The sequence below is a fragment of the Amblyomma mixtum genome, chromosome 7, assembly GCF_055824585.1.
Source record: "Amblyomma mixtum isolate Tamu chromosome 7, ASM5582458v1, whole genome shotgun sequence".
Classification (NCBI taxonomy): Eukaryota; Metazoa; Arthropoda; class Arachnida; order Ixodida; family Ixodidae; genus Amblyomma; species Amblyomma mixtum.
The window spans coordinates 139996226-140015955 of record NC_143018.1 but is presented as its reverse complement, the minus strand read 5'-3'; the positions used below and the strand labels follow the sequence as shown (position 1 = coordinate 140015955).

Below are 19730 nucleotides of genomic sequence, written 5' to 3'. Positions count from 1 at the left end.
GTAGGATGGCTATATCCTCGTTAGCCTTCAGGCTTCGGATTGCTGAGCGTTCATCTTGACCAAGAGGGCAGTTTGACGACGTCTTCTTCATGCGTGACAACACTCCTATTGCCTTCGTTCTGACTTCATCCTGAAAGTCTCGTTCCAGAAGTCGTACTGCCCCTTCTACGGCGCATGCAACCTTTCGTGGGTCCGGTGCCTTCCCTTGGTTGAAATTCAAACCTCGGCTGAGCACCTTCGCTTCGGATAGGCTCAGTTTGTAGGACGACAGATTCCGTATTTCGAAGATTGGTGTGGCCCTGATCGCTGTCCCATTTTCAGCAAGTGAAGTCTGCACCTTTTGATCCTGCGATTTCAGATGGCTCTCCTCTCTTCTCCACATTTCATGGTTCGCAACCAACTGAATGCTGGCGAGGACATCCGGAGCGATAAATTCCAATTGTCGCTTTGCAAAGAACAGTTCGGTTTCTAGGCGCTTCTTTGTCAACTTGCATTCCTCAATCCTTGCCTGAAGGAGGTGACGTTCAGCTTTCGCAACAACATGGAGACAAAAACGTGTTTTCACCGGTTTCTTTAAACGCTAGGATCTTGGAATAACTTGGTGAGACTTACAGTCGAGGTTGAAACGCAGGTGCGTGTTGTAGGCAGCAAGTCTTCCTGAAGTGCTTACAAAACGGCGTATTCCGGTGACGGCCGGTTGCTCATTGTGAATAAGGGAGCCGTAGCGCTCCCGAAACGTCATTTGTGTTTGACCATGGTCAGTGACCAGTGAATCTTATAAAGCCATTTTCCTGACCAGACGGTATGCCGTCGAACTCTCGACTACGTTGCCAAGAATGTTTGGCCTTGCACGGTTACCCTCGACGTGCAGGTTCCCGTCGGTGTAATTAAATGTCCCCATGCAGTAACATTTGTGGGCCGTCCCAAGCGGTTGTGAGCTTTTTTAGTGCCGCGACGAATTGTCCACTAAGCACTGAATAATCTGCACCAGTATCCACCAGCGCGGTTACATCGGCGCCGTCAACCGAAATCTCCAAGTCGGCAGTTGCTGGTGCCTTACTTTGGGGATGTCGAGGCATTCGGTCTCGGCTGCGGTGCGTCGAAGGAGTTCGGCATCAAGGAAAGGCGTCGTGGCCATGGAGGGGTGCGTCAGGACATCGGCTAGTTTTGAGGTACGTGGGCTCAAGAATCGTCGGTACGGCTACGGAATTCGGCGTTGGTTGAGAACTGTCTTGTGGCGATGGAGGATCTTGTATACTTTGTTGTTGAGCAGCCGCATTTCCCGAGGCTGCTGCATCTAGTTTCCCCTACGGGGACTCTGAGACTGGCCTCGTCCTGGGGAACTGTAGCGACGAGGTGATGGAGATCGAGAGAAACTGCGCTGTACGGAGTCCGCTTGCGAGATGTAGTCCGCGATCTCCTGCGGTCGTTCTCCATACATCGGACGAGGACAACCGACGGGGAAACCTCGAAGGCCCATCTCCTTGTATGGGCAGCGGCGATAAACATGTCGAGCCTCACCGCAATGGTAGCACAGCGGCTGATTGTCTGGCGCTCTCCAGACATCCGTTCTACGGTGTCCTAACCGCTTGCTGCGGCATCCTAGGGCGTTGACGGTCGCGTTTTCGAATGCCAAATATGAGCCCCGAGTTCGCGACGAGGCCGGCACCCTGCGGCACCGAGGGTATGTCGGAACACCCGCGGCGCACAGTCTCCGGGCTCGCAACACAACGACCGGAACTCCAAATCCAGTTTTGGATGCCTCCGTAATGGAGGCAGAGGTATGGCTGCATTACAGCAGCTACGCACCACCTCTGCCCCGGGCCTGGACGTCATTACCAACATGGCGATCCGAAATTTGGATGCAGGATCAATAGCATCCTTCGTTAAATGTGTGAACGATCGTTTGGAGAGCGGCACCCTACCCCAAGAATTGAAGTCGGCCAAAGTTACGTTCATATCTGAGGCAAATAAACCTCTTGACCTGAAAAACATGCGCTTCAACTCCGTGACATCGTGCGCTGGAAAACTTGCGGTCCTCAATTGCCTCAACCGTTACATGGGAAAAGAATCACTGTTTCCCCACCATGTTCGGCTTTCGAGCAGGGCTCTCGACTCAGGACATCATGCTGCAGCTAAAGGGGGAAGTACTCAACCCTGATTTCCCTCATCTTACCAGAACGATCGTGGCTCTGGACCTTACCAAAGCCTTTGATGCTTACCACACCTCCATCCTTCAGTCACTGAGCACACTAGATGTGGGCTCCCGTACGCATCGGTACATAGATGTTTTTTTTTTTGCGTGAAAGGACCGCCTGCGTTGCAACTAGGCAGAGCCCAAACCCATACATTCACGCTGGGCTGTAGAGGAGCCCCCAGTGGGCAGCCTTGTCTTCCTTCCTAATATTACCCTTATTCCACTAGCACTCAAATTGGTAGCAATCCCTACCTTTACGCCTACATCACAGTCTGGACTAACACAGGTAGTCACGGTGATATAGAATCCTATCTGCAGCAAGCGACCGACGTTGTGTCCTCATTCAGTTCTTCTGCCGATGCAGAATTACTTATTCCCTCCCCTACCTCAACCTCTCTCCCTCAGAGACCGAGCATGTGAACAGTCTAATCAGAACGGCTTACAAAACGTGCCTTCTCCTGCCAAAAACCACAGCTACAGCCAAATTTCTTCAGCTTGGGGTACATAATACTTTACAAGAGCTAGTCGAAGCACACTTAATGGGCTAGTACTTCCGACACGCCTTAGCTGCTCGGCATCCAATTTGGAGCTTTTAGTAATGAATCTTAAAGAACATCACCGTCGTGCAATTCACATCACCTTAATTGGAGCCGCTATCCCAGCAGTCGAAAACGTTGTCATAGGCCTCTACATTTCCAACAATGCCTCCAACACCAATGCAATAAAAGCTATTCGCAAATCTGTAGAGAACATCGCCACGCTAATCAAATGTATCTCCAACCACTACAGAGCCATGAGAGAGGCGGACTCGCGCCGCCTCATTCAGGTCTTCTGCCTATGCAGAATTACTTATTCCCTCCCCTACCTCGACTAGGAACAAGAACAGAGAAGGAAGACAAGGACAAGCGCTACTAACAACTGAAAGTTTATTTGAAAAAACACAGATTATATGCACACAACTGACAACCCAAAGCGCCTGCGCTTCCCGCAAAAAGCACGCAAAAGAAAGTTACGAATCTAGATACAAAATTTCACACTCATGTAAGTGTACAGATGGTGTGCTAACGCACGTGTCGCTGTTCTTGTGAATGTGATAGGCTTCACACAACTCCCTAGTCAGCTGATCTGGATGTCTGAATTTAATCTTAGCCCTGTTAAGCAGTGGAAAGCATGCTTTTTTATTAGACACACTGGGTTTGTTCAGATGACAATCTCTGTAATGAAGGGACAGATTTGATGAAGGAGCACCATTCAAAGAGGTTTTATGCTGACGTAAGCGTGTATTTATGCATTTACCGGTTTGCCCAATGTAATTCTTGCCGCATTTAAAAGTTATGTCATATACCACTCCCTCTGCACATGGCACAAAGGGTGACTCATGATCCACCTGGCATGCACTTTTTCGTTTGCTTCTTATTTGCTTCTGTTCCCGGGCTCTTTTGTCAACAATAGCACAAACCTTGCCTAGTTTATCAGGGACCGAAAAGAGCACTGTAACCCCATATCTAGTGCCAACCTGCTCTTTTCGGTCCCTAATAAACTAGGCAAGGTTTGTGCTATTGTTGACAAAAGAGCCCGGGAACAGAAGCAAATAAGAAGCAAACGAAAAAATGCATGCCAGGTGGATCATGAGTCACCCTTTGTGCCATGTGCAGAGGGAGTGGTATATGACATACCTTTTAAATGCGGCAAGAATTACATTGGGCAAACCGGTAAATGCATAAATACACGCTTACGTCAGCATAAAACCTCTTTGAATGGTGCTCCTTCATCAAATCTGTCCCTTCATTACAGAGGTTGTCATCTGAACAAACCCAGTGTGTCTAATAAAAAAGCATGCTTTCCACTGCTTAACAGGGCTAAGATTAAATTCAGACATCCAGATCAGCTGACTAGGGAGTTGTGTGAAGCCTATCACATTCACAAGAACAGCGACACGTGCGTTAGCACACCATCTGTACACTTACATGAGTGTGAAATTTTGTATCTAGATTCTTAACTTTCTTTGCGTGCTTTTGCGGGAAGCGCAGGCGCTTTGGATTGTCAGTTGTGTGTATATAATCTGTGTTTTTTCAAATAAACTTTCAGTTGTTAGTAGCGCTTGTCCTCGTCTTCCTTCTCTGTTCTCGTTCCTAGTCGCGGCGCTGGTGAAATTTTGAAGATGTACTATCAGCAACGAATGAAACGCGAACAAGAAAAGTGAGGTGGCAACACAAAAACAACAATATCTTAGCTCCTGGATAAGAAATACAAGCGAGGTTGAATAGCACATCGAAAGAAGAGTCCTCGCGCCTTCAAAATAAATATAGTAGGAGCTAGTATAGAGCTCACCCCGGTAAAGAGCCGCGTATTTTGCAGTCCGTGGTTCGGTTGTCTTGTTCGCGTTTCATTTCTTGCTGATAGTACCAACTAGCTCAAACCACCATTTTGCTCCTCCCCTACCTCTACCTTCCCCCCCTCAGAGACCGAGCATGTGAACAGTCCAATCAGAACGGCTTACAAAACGGGCCTTCTCCTACCCAAAACCATATCTACCGCCAAATTTCTTTAGCTGGGGGTACATAATACCCTACAAGAGCTAGTCGAAGTACACTTAATGGGCCAATACTTCCGACGCTGTCGGATCATAACCGGGCAGCAACTGTTAAATCGACTATAAATTCACCTTCGTGATCAAATAACTGCTCTCATTCCCCTCCCGAAGCCATCATTGCAAATATTTACATCCCGCCACTCCCGAAAAACGCTTACCCGGAGTACAATCGCGAGCGACGCATTGCGAGAGCTAAGGCCCTTCGAAAGCGCAGCCCCCCATCCACCCCTGTCGTCTATGTGGACGCCGCCGAATATTCTTAGCAGTCCGCATTCGCTTGTAGAGGTGTATGTAGAGATCGCCAAGGAGCCGACCGCGGCCACGTTTAATTGAAAGCTGCCGGAGAAATGATAGCAGTAGAGCAGCGGCGCCAGCGTCCGGCTGAGGCCGAGGTCCAAGCGTTCTCTGTTGCGCGTGCCTACCGCTTCGTCTTCCTTGCGTGTGCTTAAACGGTGGCGCCACAGAGGCCCCCATCCAGCACGAACGACGAGGTTGTGCGAAAAGTACAGGAGACACTAAATGTGAGCGTTGAACAAAAGAAAAGTATAAACTGGGAAACAAACGCCGGGGAGCTCAGGTTGTTAGTCCGGGAAGGCCGTCGGGCGGGAGAACCAAGCTCAAGTGCTCGAGCCTGGCTGCTTCGTAACGGGCGAGGGATGCATAAAGGGGACGGCGATGACAGAGGCAGCAGGCGTGAAAAGTCACACAGGAAGCGTTGACGAGATGGTCGTGAACCAGTCTTGGGGCCCACTAGTAGGGCTGATAGTGCGCTCGAGGTTAGCCTCAAGATGGACCAGCGTACAGATATGCGAGCGTGTGAAGTGTGTCGCCCTAGTAGGTGTGGTACTTAAGCAAACTACTTGAGTCAGAGACAGCTTTTAGCCAACGATAAATAGGGCCGACGGCTCTATCGCTTGCCGACACCGCATAGCTTAGAGGTGGAGCCTACGTATCTGCAACGGCATAACCGAGGTCGTGGATCAATGCTTCAAAGGTCACAATCACGGTAGTGTATTCTAGACGCCATTTTCTCACCGTGTAACAATAAATATCTTTAGTTGGGTGTCAGCGTTTTGTCTGTCTGTTCTCTTCGTCCTGTCTCAGTTAAAGTACCCTTCTGCAATACACTACTGTTCCAACGACAAAGCGGCAAAGCTGGTATGCAACTATCTCTGCAATATAGTGGCACCTAATGGGTTTCTTTAGATGGACTCCGTGCACAGTCGACGCTATGCGTTCTAGAATCGCTCCAAGGTTATAGTGAACATGTCGAATGTTTGCGCGCGATTTCCGTGCTGGTTTATTGCGAACCGGACTGACGCTTCACTGCGGGTCATGAATGTAAAGACAGCTGATTAGATCCGTTGGAAGTAACGCACTGTCCATAGCAGGCTTGATGATGCACGGTCCTCTCTCATGCGCAGCGTCCTGCTCGTGTCCATCGCGGCCTGCATTGTCATGGTGATGGGAATGGCACTGGCGGTTGCGGGCATCATCATGGGACTGCTGATGCCGGGACCGAAGGGCGGCTGCCCGCCCCTGGACAAACCGCTCCAGGAGGGCACAGTCATGGTACGCGCAACCTTTTTCACATGAAGCTAGCGCTTTGGCTGCTCTAGGCCTGCGAGCCGGAAGGTCTAAGTGTACAACCCTCGCAAAGAGCCGTAGAGGTCCACTGCTAAGCGTGCTACAGGGCTGCTGTAGCATCTGCGGAAGTACTACACTTTGGAAGCGTGAGATCGAGATTTCGTCTAGGTTGAAGAGATAAAAACTCTGGTGCTCCATGTAAAGAGCCACAGAGCATTACTCAGAAGGAAACCTCTTAGGCTTTTTTCGGCGAAGGATGTGTACAGGTTGCATCACCCTCGTGACGAGCTCTCTGTCTGGAAGTCCTCAGATAACACTTGTGTAGCAGACTTACTTCAGCTCAAACTTTTTAGCTCACTGTCGGTGAAAGCATTCATTCCCGAGCAGCTTGCATCTGTCAATGGTATTGTACGTGGTGTGGACCCAGCATCTACCCCGCAAGAAATTCTAGAAGAATTTCAAGATGCAGGAGTTGGAGTACTTTCAGTCTGTCGCGGCAGTAGAGAGGTAAACGCCTCGCATGTTGCTACTGAGTCGGTAATAACAGCTTGTGCTGGCTCTTCCTGCTCTGATGAAGTAAAAATCTGGCTGATTGTGTACCGTGTGGACACTCTGCAACCCCGTTCTCTTCAATGCACCAACTGCTGGTGGTTCGGGCATTGCGGCAAAGCATACAAGTAGGAGACCCGCTGCCGTTTCAGTGGAGAAGGTCATTCTGCTGATAACTGCAACTCAGAGCAGCCTCACTGTTGCCTCTGCAGCAATAACCATTCAGCAGATGATGCCGAGTGCGCTAAACGCAGTGAAGAGCGTAGCATGTTAGATATCATCAAAGAGAATCGGTGCTCAAGAGCCGATGTTTACGTTCTTCTTTACAAGAAAAAAAGGCACATACGCTAGTCGTGCGCGCGCTTCTGTTAGGGTCATTGAGTTCAATTTGACGGTCTCAATTGTGACCACGGCAGAAAAAGCCCATAACAATGTGGTTGAGCGAATGCTAAACTTTCTCTCTGAGGAGTTGGCTCAGCTTGTTGCAATCCAATCTGTGTCACCATCAACATCCGTTCTGGCAGCGACGCCTGCATCTGTTTCAGCTTGTGCAACTAGTGCTAGCCGCTCAACATCACCTGCTGATGCTTCCCAGGTCCCACCTAACATCTCTGTTCCTACCGGTGCATGGCGCACCGAGATCTGCACAACAGATGTCGAAATGTCGTGCCTTACGCAGAAACGCCGTGCTTCCTCGTCACCGTGTAAACATAGCTCTCCTCAGATGAAGGCTAAAAGAGGGACCACGCATACTTGTTCCCCAGGTTGATATCCTCAAAGAGGCAGTTTCTGCTTCTTCAATTGGTCAATAACCGTGGCAGGTATCAGAGTGTTAGAATGGAATAGCCGCTCCGTAATCTCTTCTCTTCCACATCTATAACTACTTATTCACAAACATAAGCCAGATATTGTTCTTTTATAAGAAACGTGGTAATAACCTTATTGTCACGTTGTAGTGACGGCAGTCCATCGGTCAGAAAGACACGAACCAGTCCTAGAAACGAAGCTCTTTATTTGGCTTGACTTGCGCCCACAAAAGAACTGAATCACTCGGCGGCGGCGTAAGCAACAAACGTGCTCGTCAGTCGTCGAACTACGAATGCCCGCCGCTCGCGGCATCGATCAATTTAAAGCCAGCAAGGAAACTTCGAGATAATCGGTCAAGATCATCTACAGTAATCTAGAAAAACATAGATGCAGCTATTCATGGCTGTGATTAATCGAGATTAGTCCGGTCGCTTCTCGCGCTTCAAATAAAAATGATAACACCCCTTTCCTGTGGCCTTGAGGGCGAACGAACGGACACTACAATGACACGTGGCATTACCCCCCTCCCAAAGAAGCATCGTCTCGATGCTTTAAAATGAAAATAAACACGGAGAATGAGTCCTTTAGCGTTCATTATATGGCTTCAGGCGTACGACATGTACTACTTACGAGCGTGTGCGGCGTCGCTGAGATGCTGTCGTGCCGTCGGGGATGACTTCTTAATCGAGGTCACCGATGCGACGGAGAACCCTGTACGGGCCAAAGTAGCGTCGCAGCAACTTTTCACTCAATCCACGGCGGCGAACTGGCGTCCATATCCAAACTCGATCACCTGGCTTGTAATGCGTGTCTCGTCGGCGCAGATTGTAGCGTCGGGCGTCGGTGTGCTGCTGGTCTTGAATGCGAAGCGGCGCACGTCTTCGGGCTTCCTCGGCGCGATAAAGGTAGGCGGCGACGTCGAGGTTGTCTTCGTCGGAAACGTGCGGGAGCATTGCGTCGAGTGTTGTGGGCTTCCTGCCGTATACCAGTTGGAATGGGGTAAACCTGGTTGTCTCCTGGACGGCAGTATTATAGGCGAAGATCACGTAGGGCAGAATGGAGTCCCACGTCTTGTGTTCGGCGTCGATGTACATGGAGAGCATGTCTGCGATGGTCTTGTTCAGACGCTCTGTGAGTCCGTTGGTTTGCGGATGATAGGCAGTTGTTCTCCGATGGCTTGTCTGACTGTAGTGTAAAATGGCTTGTGTCAGCTCCGCTGTGAACGCCGTTCCTCTGTCTGTGATGAGCACCTCGGGGGCACCGGGTCGCAGGAGAGTTCGTTGGACGAAAAATTTTGCGACTTCTGTTTCGGTGTCACTAGGCAACGCATTTGCTTCGGCGTAGCGGGTCATGTAGTCGGTGGCCACGATGACCCACTTGTTACCTGATGATGAAGTCGGAAAAGGGCCGAGGAGGTCCATCCTCATTTGCTGGAAGGGCTTAGCTGGAGGTGGTAGTGGGTTCAGGGGTCCGGCTGGTCTAATCGGAGGCGTTTTGCGTGGCTGAAACTCACGGCACGTTTTCATGTAATGGGAAACGTCGACAGCTAGCCGCGGCCAATAGTACTTCTCCTGGATGCGGTGCAACGTGCGAACAATGCCGAGATGCCCTGCAGTCGGCTCATCATGACATGCCTGCATAATGTCTTGCCTGAGATTTTGGGGCACGACAAGAAGATGCACTGTCCTGTTGGGCGCAAAGTTCTTCAGGAGGACATTATTCTGAAAGACGAAGGACGACAGTTGGCGCTTGAACCCTCGTGGAGGCGATGCGGTCTTGCCTTTCAAATAATCAACTATGCTTTGCAACTCGGGATCCGAGCGCTGCTGCTGCGCGAAACTGCTAGCGCTTACCGGTCCTAAGAAAGCGTCTTCGTCTTCCTCTTCCGGTGCTGCGTCTACGGGGGCTCGCGATAAGCAGTCTGCATCGTAACGCTTGCGGCCAGATTTGTAGACTACAGTTATGTCGAATTCTTGAAGACGCAGGCTACAACGAGCAAGGCGGCCGGAGGGGTCTTTCAAGTTGGCAAGCCAGCATAGAGCGTGGTGATCGCCCACAACCTTGAATGGCCGTCCGTACAGGTAGGGTCGAAATTTCGACGCGGCCCAAATAATGGCGAGACATTCTTTCTCGGTCGTGGAATAGTTGGCTTCGGCTTTCGACAGTGAACGGCTAGCGTACGCGATAACTTTGTCCTGTTCACGATTTTTCTGAACAGGACCCCTCATAAGCCCACACTGCTTTGCTTGCATGTGTATGAACTTCGGTTTCGGCGTTTTCATCAATGTGTCCGAGCAGAGGAGGGGACTGTAAGCGGCGCTTCAGCTCTTTGAAAGCTTCTTCTTGCGGCCTTTCTCATTTAAAAGGCACGTCAGCCTTGGTAAGTTCGGTCAAAGATTCAGCGATGCCCGAAAAGTTCTTGACGAATCGCCGGTAATAAGCGCACAATCCAAGGAATCTGCATATAGCTTTCTTGTCATTAGGCTGTGGAAACTCTGCGATCGCAGCCGTCTTCTGAGGGTCTGGGCGAACTCCAACCTTGCTTACGACGTGGCCAAGGAACAGCAGCTCCCCGTAGGCGAAGGGGCACTTCTCTGGTTTCAGTGTTAGTCCTGAAGACTTGGTTGTTTCTAGCACTATCCGAAGCCTTCTGAGGTGGTCTTCAAAGCTTGAGGAGAAGACAACAATGCCATCTAAGTAGATTAGGCAAATCTGCCACTTCAAGCCTGGGAGCACCGTATCCATTACTCGCTGGAACGTCGCTGGGGCAGAGCAGAGGCCGAATGGCATCACCTTGAACTCGAAGAGTCAGGACAGCAGCTTGGGCATGTTGGTTATTCATTTGTGATTATTCAAAAAAAAAAAATCGAAGAGTCCGTCTGGTGTGATGAACGCAGTCTTCTCCCGATCTCTTTCGTCAACTTCAATTTGCCAGTAGCTGCTCTCCAGGTCCATCGATGAGAAGTACTTAGCGTTGCACAGCTGATCCAATGTGTCGTCGATGCAGGGGAGAGGGTAGACATCCTTCTTCGTAATGCTGTTCACGCGGCGGTAATCGACGCAAAAGCGAAGGGTGCCGTCTTTCTTTTTTACAAGGACGACTGGTGCTGCCCAAGGGCTCCTCGATGGCTGGATCACATCGTCACGAAGCATTTCCTCAACTTGCTTGCGGATAGCTTGGCGTTCTAGCGGTGATACGCGGTAGGGGCTCTGTCGCAGTAGTCGGGCGTGTTCGTCTGTGACAATGCAGTGCTTGGCAAGTCCGGTTCGTCGCACATTCGATGCTGATGAGAAGCAGCCGCTGTATCTTTGAAGAGGACTGCGTATTTGGTTTTGTCTGCTCCGGGTTAATGCTGGGTTGATATCAAACGTGGGTTGATGGCCTTGATCAGATGGTTCTACTGGTTGGTCGGGTAAGGCAAATATGTCTTTGATGTCTGCCAGCTCGTCGAGAAAGGCAGTCGTCGTACCTTTGTTTAGATGCCGTTATTCTTCGGTGAAGTTCGTTAGCAGCACTTGGTCTTGGCCATTCCGGATTTGGGCGACTCCCCTTGCGACGCCCAGTCCTCGATCCAGGAGTAACTGGGTGTTCCCCTCGACGACGCCTTCGGCAGTTTCGATGTCTCGAGTACCTATGCAGGCGACGGCACTTGATCGGGGCGGCACGCTCAATGCTTCGTCGAGGACGTTTAAGTCGCTGTGATGAGTCGCTGTGGTCGCTGCAGATATGGCTTTGTCCGTGGAAAGCTTGATCGACTTAGATCGAATGTCGATGATCGCCCGATGTTCATTCAGGAAGTCCATTCCCAAAATCAAATCTCGTGAGCATTTCTGTAGGACCAGGAAGGTTGTAGCATAGGTTCGCCCATTTACTGTAACTCTCGTGGTGCAGCGTCCTGACGGCGTAATAAGGTTACCACCTGCGGTGCGGATCAGCGGGCCATCCCAAGTTGTTGTCACTTTCCTGAGTCGGACAGCTAGTGGCCCGCTAATGACGGAGTAGTCAGCTCCTGTGTCGACCAAGGCAGTAACCGCGTGACCGTCGACCGTAACTTCAAGGTCACTTGTTCGCGTTTTCGTATTACACGTGGTCTTCGGTGTACGATCTCGGCTTCGTCGAGCAGTGAGGCTGCGGTGGGCGTACTCCGACGTTACTCTCTGGGCGGTGGTAAAAGCTTCGACTCTGGCCGCGTCGTCGTCGTCGGTGTTGTCGTCGTAGTTGAGTCATGATCTTGCGTTTTCGTCGATGGACGATATTTTTCCTTGCGCTCAGAAGCAACCTCACCTCCAGAGGCTGCTTTATTTAGTTTAACCTTCGGGGGCTGGGAGAGCTTCCACGCACTGCATAGCCTCGGCTAGGAGATATATAGCGCGGTGATGATGGCGACGGAGAACTCGATAGGCTGCTCGGCGAGGAGTATTCTTCGCGACGCAAAAACTCCTCGATTTCGGCTGGTCGCTGGCCGGGTCGGGGTCGTGGGCCGTCGTAAGAAAGCCCTCGGATGCCCATTCTCCTGTATGGGCAGTACCGGAGAATGTGACCGGCTTCGCCGCAGTGGAAACATAGTGGGCGGCGCTGGTCGGGTGTTCTTCACTCGTCGCATTTCCTCGGCCGTGTGCGACTCTCGTAGGACGGGCGGGTTGGGGCGAGCGGGCGGCGGTTCAGCGCAGCTGGCTGAGGGCGATAGGGGAGGTCCCGTCGTCGAGGTTCAGGACGGCGCATTGCTGCGGCGTACGTCATGGTTGGGGGCTCCATTGGCTGCGTGGTGGTCGGCGTCACACCGAAGGCCTGTTGAACTTCACCCCGGATGACGTCAGTGAGCGATGTAAGCTGCGGCTGCGTTCCTGCTGGCAGCAATTGTCGGAGCTCTTCGCGCACAACTTGACGTATAATCTCCCGCAGGTCATTGTTGTTAGCGGTATCCAGGCAGCTTGCTGAGAAAACGCGCTGCTGACGATCATACTGGCGGGCTCGGGCATCAAGAGTTTTTTCCATCGTGGACGCCTCTTCTACGAATTCCGCGACGGTTTTCGGTGGGTTGCGTACGAGGCCGGCAAAGAGTTGCTCTTTAACTCCTCGCATAAGCAACTTAACCTTCTCTTCTTCCTTCATGTTCGTGTCGGCACGCCGGAAGAGTCGGTTCATCTCCTCAGTATACACTGCAAAGGAATCGTTTGGGTGTTGTATGCGAGACTGTAGCAGCTGCTGGGCTCTCTCCTTTCGCACGACGTTTGTGAAGGTCTTCAGGAGCTGCTCCTTGAAGGTTTCCCAGTTCGTGATACTAACTTCCTCATTTTCAAACCAGATTCTTGCTGGTCGGTCCAAGGCGAAGAAGACGTACCTTAATTTCGTGGCATAGTCCTATTGGTTAAAAATAGCCACGCGGTCGAACTGTTCTAGCCACTCTTCGGGGTCGGCGCCAGGCGAAGCGTCGAAAGTTGGTGGCACCCGGGGCCGCTGAAGAATGACTGGAGTCCTCGTCTGGGGTAAGCTCATGGTGAACGTTGCTACTGGCTTTCACTTCCGGGTAGGGTCCGGCACAATCCCGAACTCGGGTGCGCCCCCTAGCAGCCGTCAGCTTGCGCGGTGGACTGGACTCAGGTCATGCGGTGAATGACTCAGAGGGCTGGCGTCACGACTTGTAGGGGGTGTCCGGAACATGGAAGGCTACCCAACACCTCCACAAGATGTCACGTTGTAGTGACGGCAATCCAGCGGTCAGGAAGACACGAACCAGTCTTGGAAACGATGCTCTTTATTTGGGCTGACTTGCGCCCACAAAAGAACTGAATCACTCGGCGGCGGCGTAAGCAACAAACTTGCTCGTTAGTCGTCGAACTAGGAATGCCCGCCGCTCGTGGCATCGGTAAACTTAAAGCCAGCAAGGAAACTTCGAGATAATCGGTCAAGATCATCTACAGTAATCTATAAAAACGTAGATGCAGCTCTTCATGGCTGTGATCGATCGAGATTAGTCCGGTCGCTTCTCGCGTCAGAAACAGAAATGATAACATCCCTTTCCTGCGGCCTTGAGCGCGAACGAACGGACACTACAATGATACGTGGAATTATAAATCATTTTCGATCAGAAACTTTCCGAGTTTTCAGACCAGATAGAAATGCTGGCAGGGCTATCTAAGCACATAGCTGTCTGTCTAAGCATATATGTCACCATACCTACCTCTAAGAAAATTATTCTCCCCGATTGTGAGCTTTTAGCGATCAAAATTTCATTTCTTCATTGTGCTGATATTACAATTACTAATGTCTATTTTCCTTTAGGTGTACGCAGGACAGACTGTTGAGACAGCTTGGTGGCTGGCGGAAGCAGTGTGGTCATTGCAGGAGATATCTGTTCTCATCATAGTGACTGGGGAAGTCGTACTGATTCCTGCGGCCAGCTTCTCTGGTCGTGGCTATCTGCAAATGCTGTACGCTGCGGCAATTCCAGGGAAACAACCTTTATGCACGGGATTGTTCACTCAGCCATTGACTTAAAATTATCAACAGGTAGGCTAGAGGTGACTGATTGGTTGACAGACGGTTCGGGTACATCTAGGTACCACTTACCTATAACTTTCACTATGCGGTTATCTCCTCTCAAAAATAGTTGTGTAACCATAAAGTTGTCAACCACAATATTTGTAGAAATATGATGTCTGCCTCACTCTCCTCTATGGTTAGTAGAAGCCGGGGTGACAGAGCTCAGCAGGCGGTTTCATTTTTGCAAAATGCAGTAGACCACTCAATATTAACTGTGCCCGCAGCAGCCTCTAATAAACAGCCATCTCTTTGGTGGACAGAAGAATGTGAGCAGTCCTATCGTCGCAGAAAAGAGGCCTGGAATAGGCTATCCTCCAACCAGAGTCCAGCTAACTGGTTAAATTACAAATGTTTCTCTTCATCTTTCAAAAGAACAATCGCAAAGCCAAGGAGGAGTATAAAAAAATTTAAACATATATCTTTCAAATTCTCGTAATCGAAAGGCACTGTATAGATTCATAGAAGGTAACAAGAGTTCTCCAGTCCCTCACCTCATTTCTTCAACATTGGTATCACCAAATCAGGCTAAGAAAACCTTGGAGCTCAGGGATTGGTGCTACGTTTCCAGACGCAAAGAAACCTCTTTGTGCACAATCTCACCCTCTTCGGATTATACCGAGGTTGACGCATCAGAACTCCTCCCAGTCCTCCTGCAGCTACAGGACAAGATGGTGTCACTGTTGGCATGGTTAAAATTTTAGCCCGGGATTTTACAAGCGACCTCTTAAGTATTGTCAATGCTTCGTTGAAAAATGCATGGATTCAAGGCATTTGAAAGATAGCGAAAATTATTTTATTGTTCAAAGATGCAAAGAAAGAATACGCCTTAGATAACATTCGGCCAATAGCACTAGCTTCAAATTTGGTCGAAGGTATAGTGCCTACTCGTCTCACAAAACATGTTCAAAGTGTTAACGGTCTCAGCTCAGCACAGATTGGCTTTCGTCGCGGATGCTCTATACGGTCCGCGCATGTGAATCTAGAGAGTAGAATCCGACTCTCGATATGCAGAAGGTAAGTTTCAGCTTTGGTGATATTTGATGTAGCAAAGGCCTATGATAGAGCAGAAAGTACTATTTTACTTAACAGACCTACTCAGTACATCCTCCAACCTACATTTAGACGTGGTTATCTGAAATTCTGATACTTTTACTGCGCAGAGGGAACCCTATATGTTCTTAAACTTATTATCAATTAACAGGAGTGCAGCAAGGATCGGTGCTTTCACCGCTGCTTTTTAATATTTTGGTCAGTGACATCCCCATCCTTCCTGATATAACAGTTTTTTTGTATGCAGATGACATCGCTTTTTTCGCCTCGGCCAGGGATATCCATTCCCTTTACCAGATTGTACAGGAATATTTGGATGCTCTTGGAGTACGGTTGCATTGTATTAATTTATCACTGAATGCTAACAAATGCGGCGTACTGATATTTTCGTCATGTACCATCCGGACCAGACTGCTTTCCGTCAGACACTAGACTTCAAAAGTACTGCTTTGATTGTCTCGCACCTTTCGGCTATTTTCCATCCGTTTCTGGAATGGCCCCGGGCAGCACTTCTTCCCGACACGCCCCTGGTATCACCACTCTGGGCGGCAGTGGCAGTATGCGGACGCACCGCTAAGCACAACGCTACTTAGCGATGCGTCCGCATACTGCCACTGCCGCCCAGAGTGATTTCTTGTGAAACAGCGCAACGGCACAAGGCCAGAGGACAAGAAAGGACGATACACAGCGCTGACTAACAACAGAATGTTTATTCAGTAAGCCATGCTTTTAAAGGCGCCAGCGACACTGAACAACAGAAAAATACACAGAACCATGACAGATATCCCTCCGACAAGGCACGTATTTGATAACACAAGGCTAACACGTGTGCAAAAATTCATGTTCTTTCTGCAAGATAGCGACAGAAGGGGTGCTTACACACCTCTGACCCAACTTCAAGATCTCAGAGGCTTCGATAACTTCTCTAGTCAGCTGATCTTTGTGTTTATCAACTATCCTGCTTTTGTCATACAGAGGCTGGCGCGAACAATCACGACAGTGAACACCGATGTGGCGGGCAGCATTCTTGACATCATTTTTGTGCTCCTATCGTTCAAACAACGACCAGTTTGTCCAACATATGAACCACCACAACTCAAAGGGATCGAATAAACCAGATTCTCTACGCACTTCACAAATTTAACCTCATGCTTTTTTGTGCAGACGGGTTCACCTTCATTAGACTTTTTGGGGCCATTTACACGCGCGCACAAACTTCTCAATTTCACAGGAGCTGAAAACACATCTACTCCGGCTCTCTTACCTATTCTTTTCAAATTATGCGAGACAACATGAATGTAGGGTATGACAGACACATTTTTTCTTCTGGTACTGTGGTCGACTGCGAAATAAAGTTTCAACTTTTTCAACATCCCCTCCGCTACTGCTGCTAAGACGTTGAGGGGGTATCCTGCAGTAACGACTGCAGGATACCCCCTCAACGTCTTAGCAACGTCTTCCTTCCATCTCTTCCTTCTTCCACTACCACCTTCCTCCTTCCCTTGCGGTGCGGTTCCGGGGTCCACAGAGATATGCGAGACAGTTACTGCGGTATTCCGTTTCCTCAAAAACCAATTTAAATTTCAATTTGGATCTTGACAGTTTGGGACTGGACTGTCTTACGTGCTTTGTGCAAATGGGCCCAGGTATAAGATGTATGCTTACATGTTGCGTGCTCTACACTCATGATTGATTGTAGAGCCGTGTTTGCTTTTAGCCTTCCACTTGCATTCCTCCCAAGCACGACACTGCAAACACCATGGCACGGTGTTTACCAGGGAAAATTTCCGCACTCTAAAACTTCAGTCCCAAGCACAGCCGCAGTTTAGACAGTGTATGCAGGGGTGGAATGTTGTCCATGAGATCATTCAGGCATGTGCCTGCTTGGTGCAGTGCAAGACAGAACAATAAGCTATGCAAAAGGCTAGACCAACATTTGTGTCGACCAAGCAAAGCGCGGAAGTTACAGCGCAATGTTTTATTCGTTTTGTTATACCTATTCACGCTTCGTTTTTCTCCGATGCCGGAGCACGCGACGAATCCCGGGCTGTGTTTCCTACCTGTCAACGCTTCAGGAGAGTTGAAATCTGGGTTAGTTGGTACATACTTATGAAAAAACCAGCCAAAAAGACGGGGACAAAGTAGAGACGAGGCAGACACAACGACTGGACTAACAACTGTGCTTTATTGAAAAACAGCCAGTCTCCCAGGAAACCTAAAAGAGCATGCGCAGCTCAACGGCAACGCAAAACCAGCACAAAAAACGGCGATGCTTGCGAGATAGTCAGGATGCAGAGTCACCGGGACAGGTAACCTATTTCCTTCTGCATCAACGTGATAGACGCCGTGCTAATACAGTTATCTCCTTGAGAACTGATCTCCTTTACCAACGCTGCCCTGTGTTTCAATTCCGTGGCACATTCAGCCGAGGCGATTAGAATCAGGAGAAAGGGCAACAGAAGGTTTTTTCGAATTGCGTCTGATTTTCCGAAACGGGTCCCTGGTGACGCAGGTGACCACCGGTGCGGGTCGTCTTATCGGACGCACGACGACCGTGGACGGCGCGAGGCTCTCGCGCTTCCTGGGCGTGTCGTTCGCCGAGAGCACGGCGGGGGAACGCCGCTTCACGCTTCCTGTGCCTCTGGCGGTGAGCAGCCCGTGCCATCTGCGAGACTGCCTCGAGCCCCGGGATGCGTGCGCCCAGCTGGGGCCCAACGACACCCTGGTGGGCTCCGAGGACTGTCTGCACGCCAACGTGTGGGCCCCCGAGGCACCGCCCTCGGCGGGCTCCTCCCGCGCAGTGGTGGTGGCGCTGGATGGCGACATGTTCCAGTCCGGCTCCAACGACCACCCGGACTGGCCGCAGCTGGCCGCCAAGGGTGAGATTCTTGCGCTGGCCTCTTTCTCAGGGCCGGTCATCTCGCCACCGCTGTGCTCACCTGCGATAAGGTATCTGGGCAAATTGCACGATTAAGGTCATTTTTATTGCGTAAGCAATACTGCGTCAGGTTTCGAGCCATCGCGTGGGCCCCGGCGGTGGCCACGGTTACCTTTAGCCGCAGCGAGGTCGAACAGATGGAGCGCCGTTGCCATAGCAACCACCGCCGCTGCCGCGCGCCTAGTCGCGCGCTCTCGTCGCATGTGTCGGAATGTGGAGAGAGGAAGCGGGAGGGAAACAGGGAATAAATACGCGAGTTCGCCTCGGGCAAAACAGTCGCTGCTTGCTTACGCGACTTGTCCGGTTTAACCAGAGCTAAACCTCAGCTAATTTTTTGAACAATGTGCAGGAAAATGCACGCAGCTGTCCACTATATCTAGGCCTATGCGAATAAATTACAGGAAACGGCGTGAAATCGACGTGCCGAATTTGTGCCTAGATACAGTGGATATGTAATTGATGTACCACTTCACTGATTCACTGACTACTGTCATGAAGATGGTGGAATGCAGTCGATGAGATTAGTTTTCTTATTTGTTTCTGCATGTAAGATTTCAACCTCTCACCCTGAAGCGAATGCGAATTTCGCCCGGAAACTACTGCGCGCACGAGGCCGAACATGAAGCCAAGCATGCAGGAGCACCTGTAGAGAACATTCCGAAACATTCCCTTCCGATGGTATTCAGCGTAAAAGAAAACTTCAGCATACGACAGCCCAGAGAGGGTTTCGAACTAGCGCCGGAGAGAACAGATCAGTTTTCCGGTGCCTTTGAACACAATGACACCACCGCCACCTGTCATGCAACGTGTTTCTGTAGTGTAGTCCTCGTTATGTTTCAGCCTTCGTTCTGCGCTATTATTATAGTAGCGTTACAACCGTCGCCGTGCAGCGGAGTCGGAAAATAAATATATTCGCTTATGTCGTCAGCACTAGGGTCGTTCAGCCACACACTAAAATGAGAAGGTTATGAAGGCGGCCGAATTCGAAACAGGCTGATGAAGAGGGAGTGAGCTTTGTGTTACGCAAAGCGCTAAAGCAGCAGGAGACCCTGAGCGCATCCGCAGTACGAAAAGCGGAAGCTGCGGAGCGTTGCTGCACGCAAAGCACCAAAAACAGCGAGGGAAGCCGAGCACGCTGTGCTGCTAACAAGAGGCTCGTCAAGGTGCGAAAGCAGCCAGGCAGCCAGGCCCTGGAGCATGCGTAGCTCGATGAACACGAGTGGATGAAGGTAGAGCGCGCTCAGCAGGCAACCTGGATAATGGTTCCATGTGGGTACCGGAAGCTATGAACCAACTTAGAATGCTCTATGTCTTTGTTGCAATTCATTTCATAATTGCCTTGCTTTCGGCGACGAGATAGACTGCAAATTTTTACACGTGAAATGATTGCAGCTCCTATTCTTACAAACTTAGAGCGAGCATCGTCAGGAAACGTGGAGAGCCTAAAGCCGAACGTGGGGGTGAA

At 50.2% G+C, this 19730-nt stretch overlaps 1 protein-coding gene across 2 annotated transcripts in view; it reads left to right on the top strand.

The window, feature by feature from the left end:
* The window catches only part of LOC149337708 (carboxylesterase 5A-like), a 96625-nt gene that overhangs the window by 11523 nt on the left and 65372 nt on the right, over positions 1-19730 (top strand). For both annotated transcript variants that reach the window (XR_016284420.1, XM_089553476.1), the window contains exons 2-3: positions 6215-6362; positions 17840-18206. Coding sequence is in view for 1 of the 2 variants with exons in the window: in XM_089553476.1 (XP_089409602.1) it covers positions 6215-6362; positions 17840-18206 (515 nt within the window). In the remaining variant the exon portion in view is untranslated. The remainder of the gene's footprint in view (positions 1-6214; positions 6363-17839; positions 18207-19730) is intronic.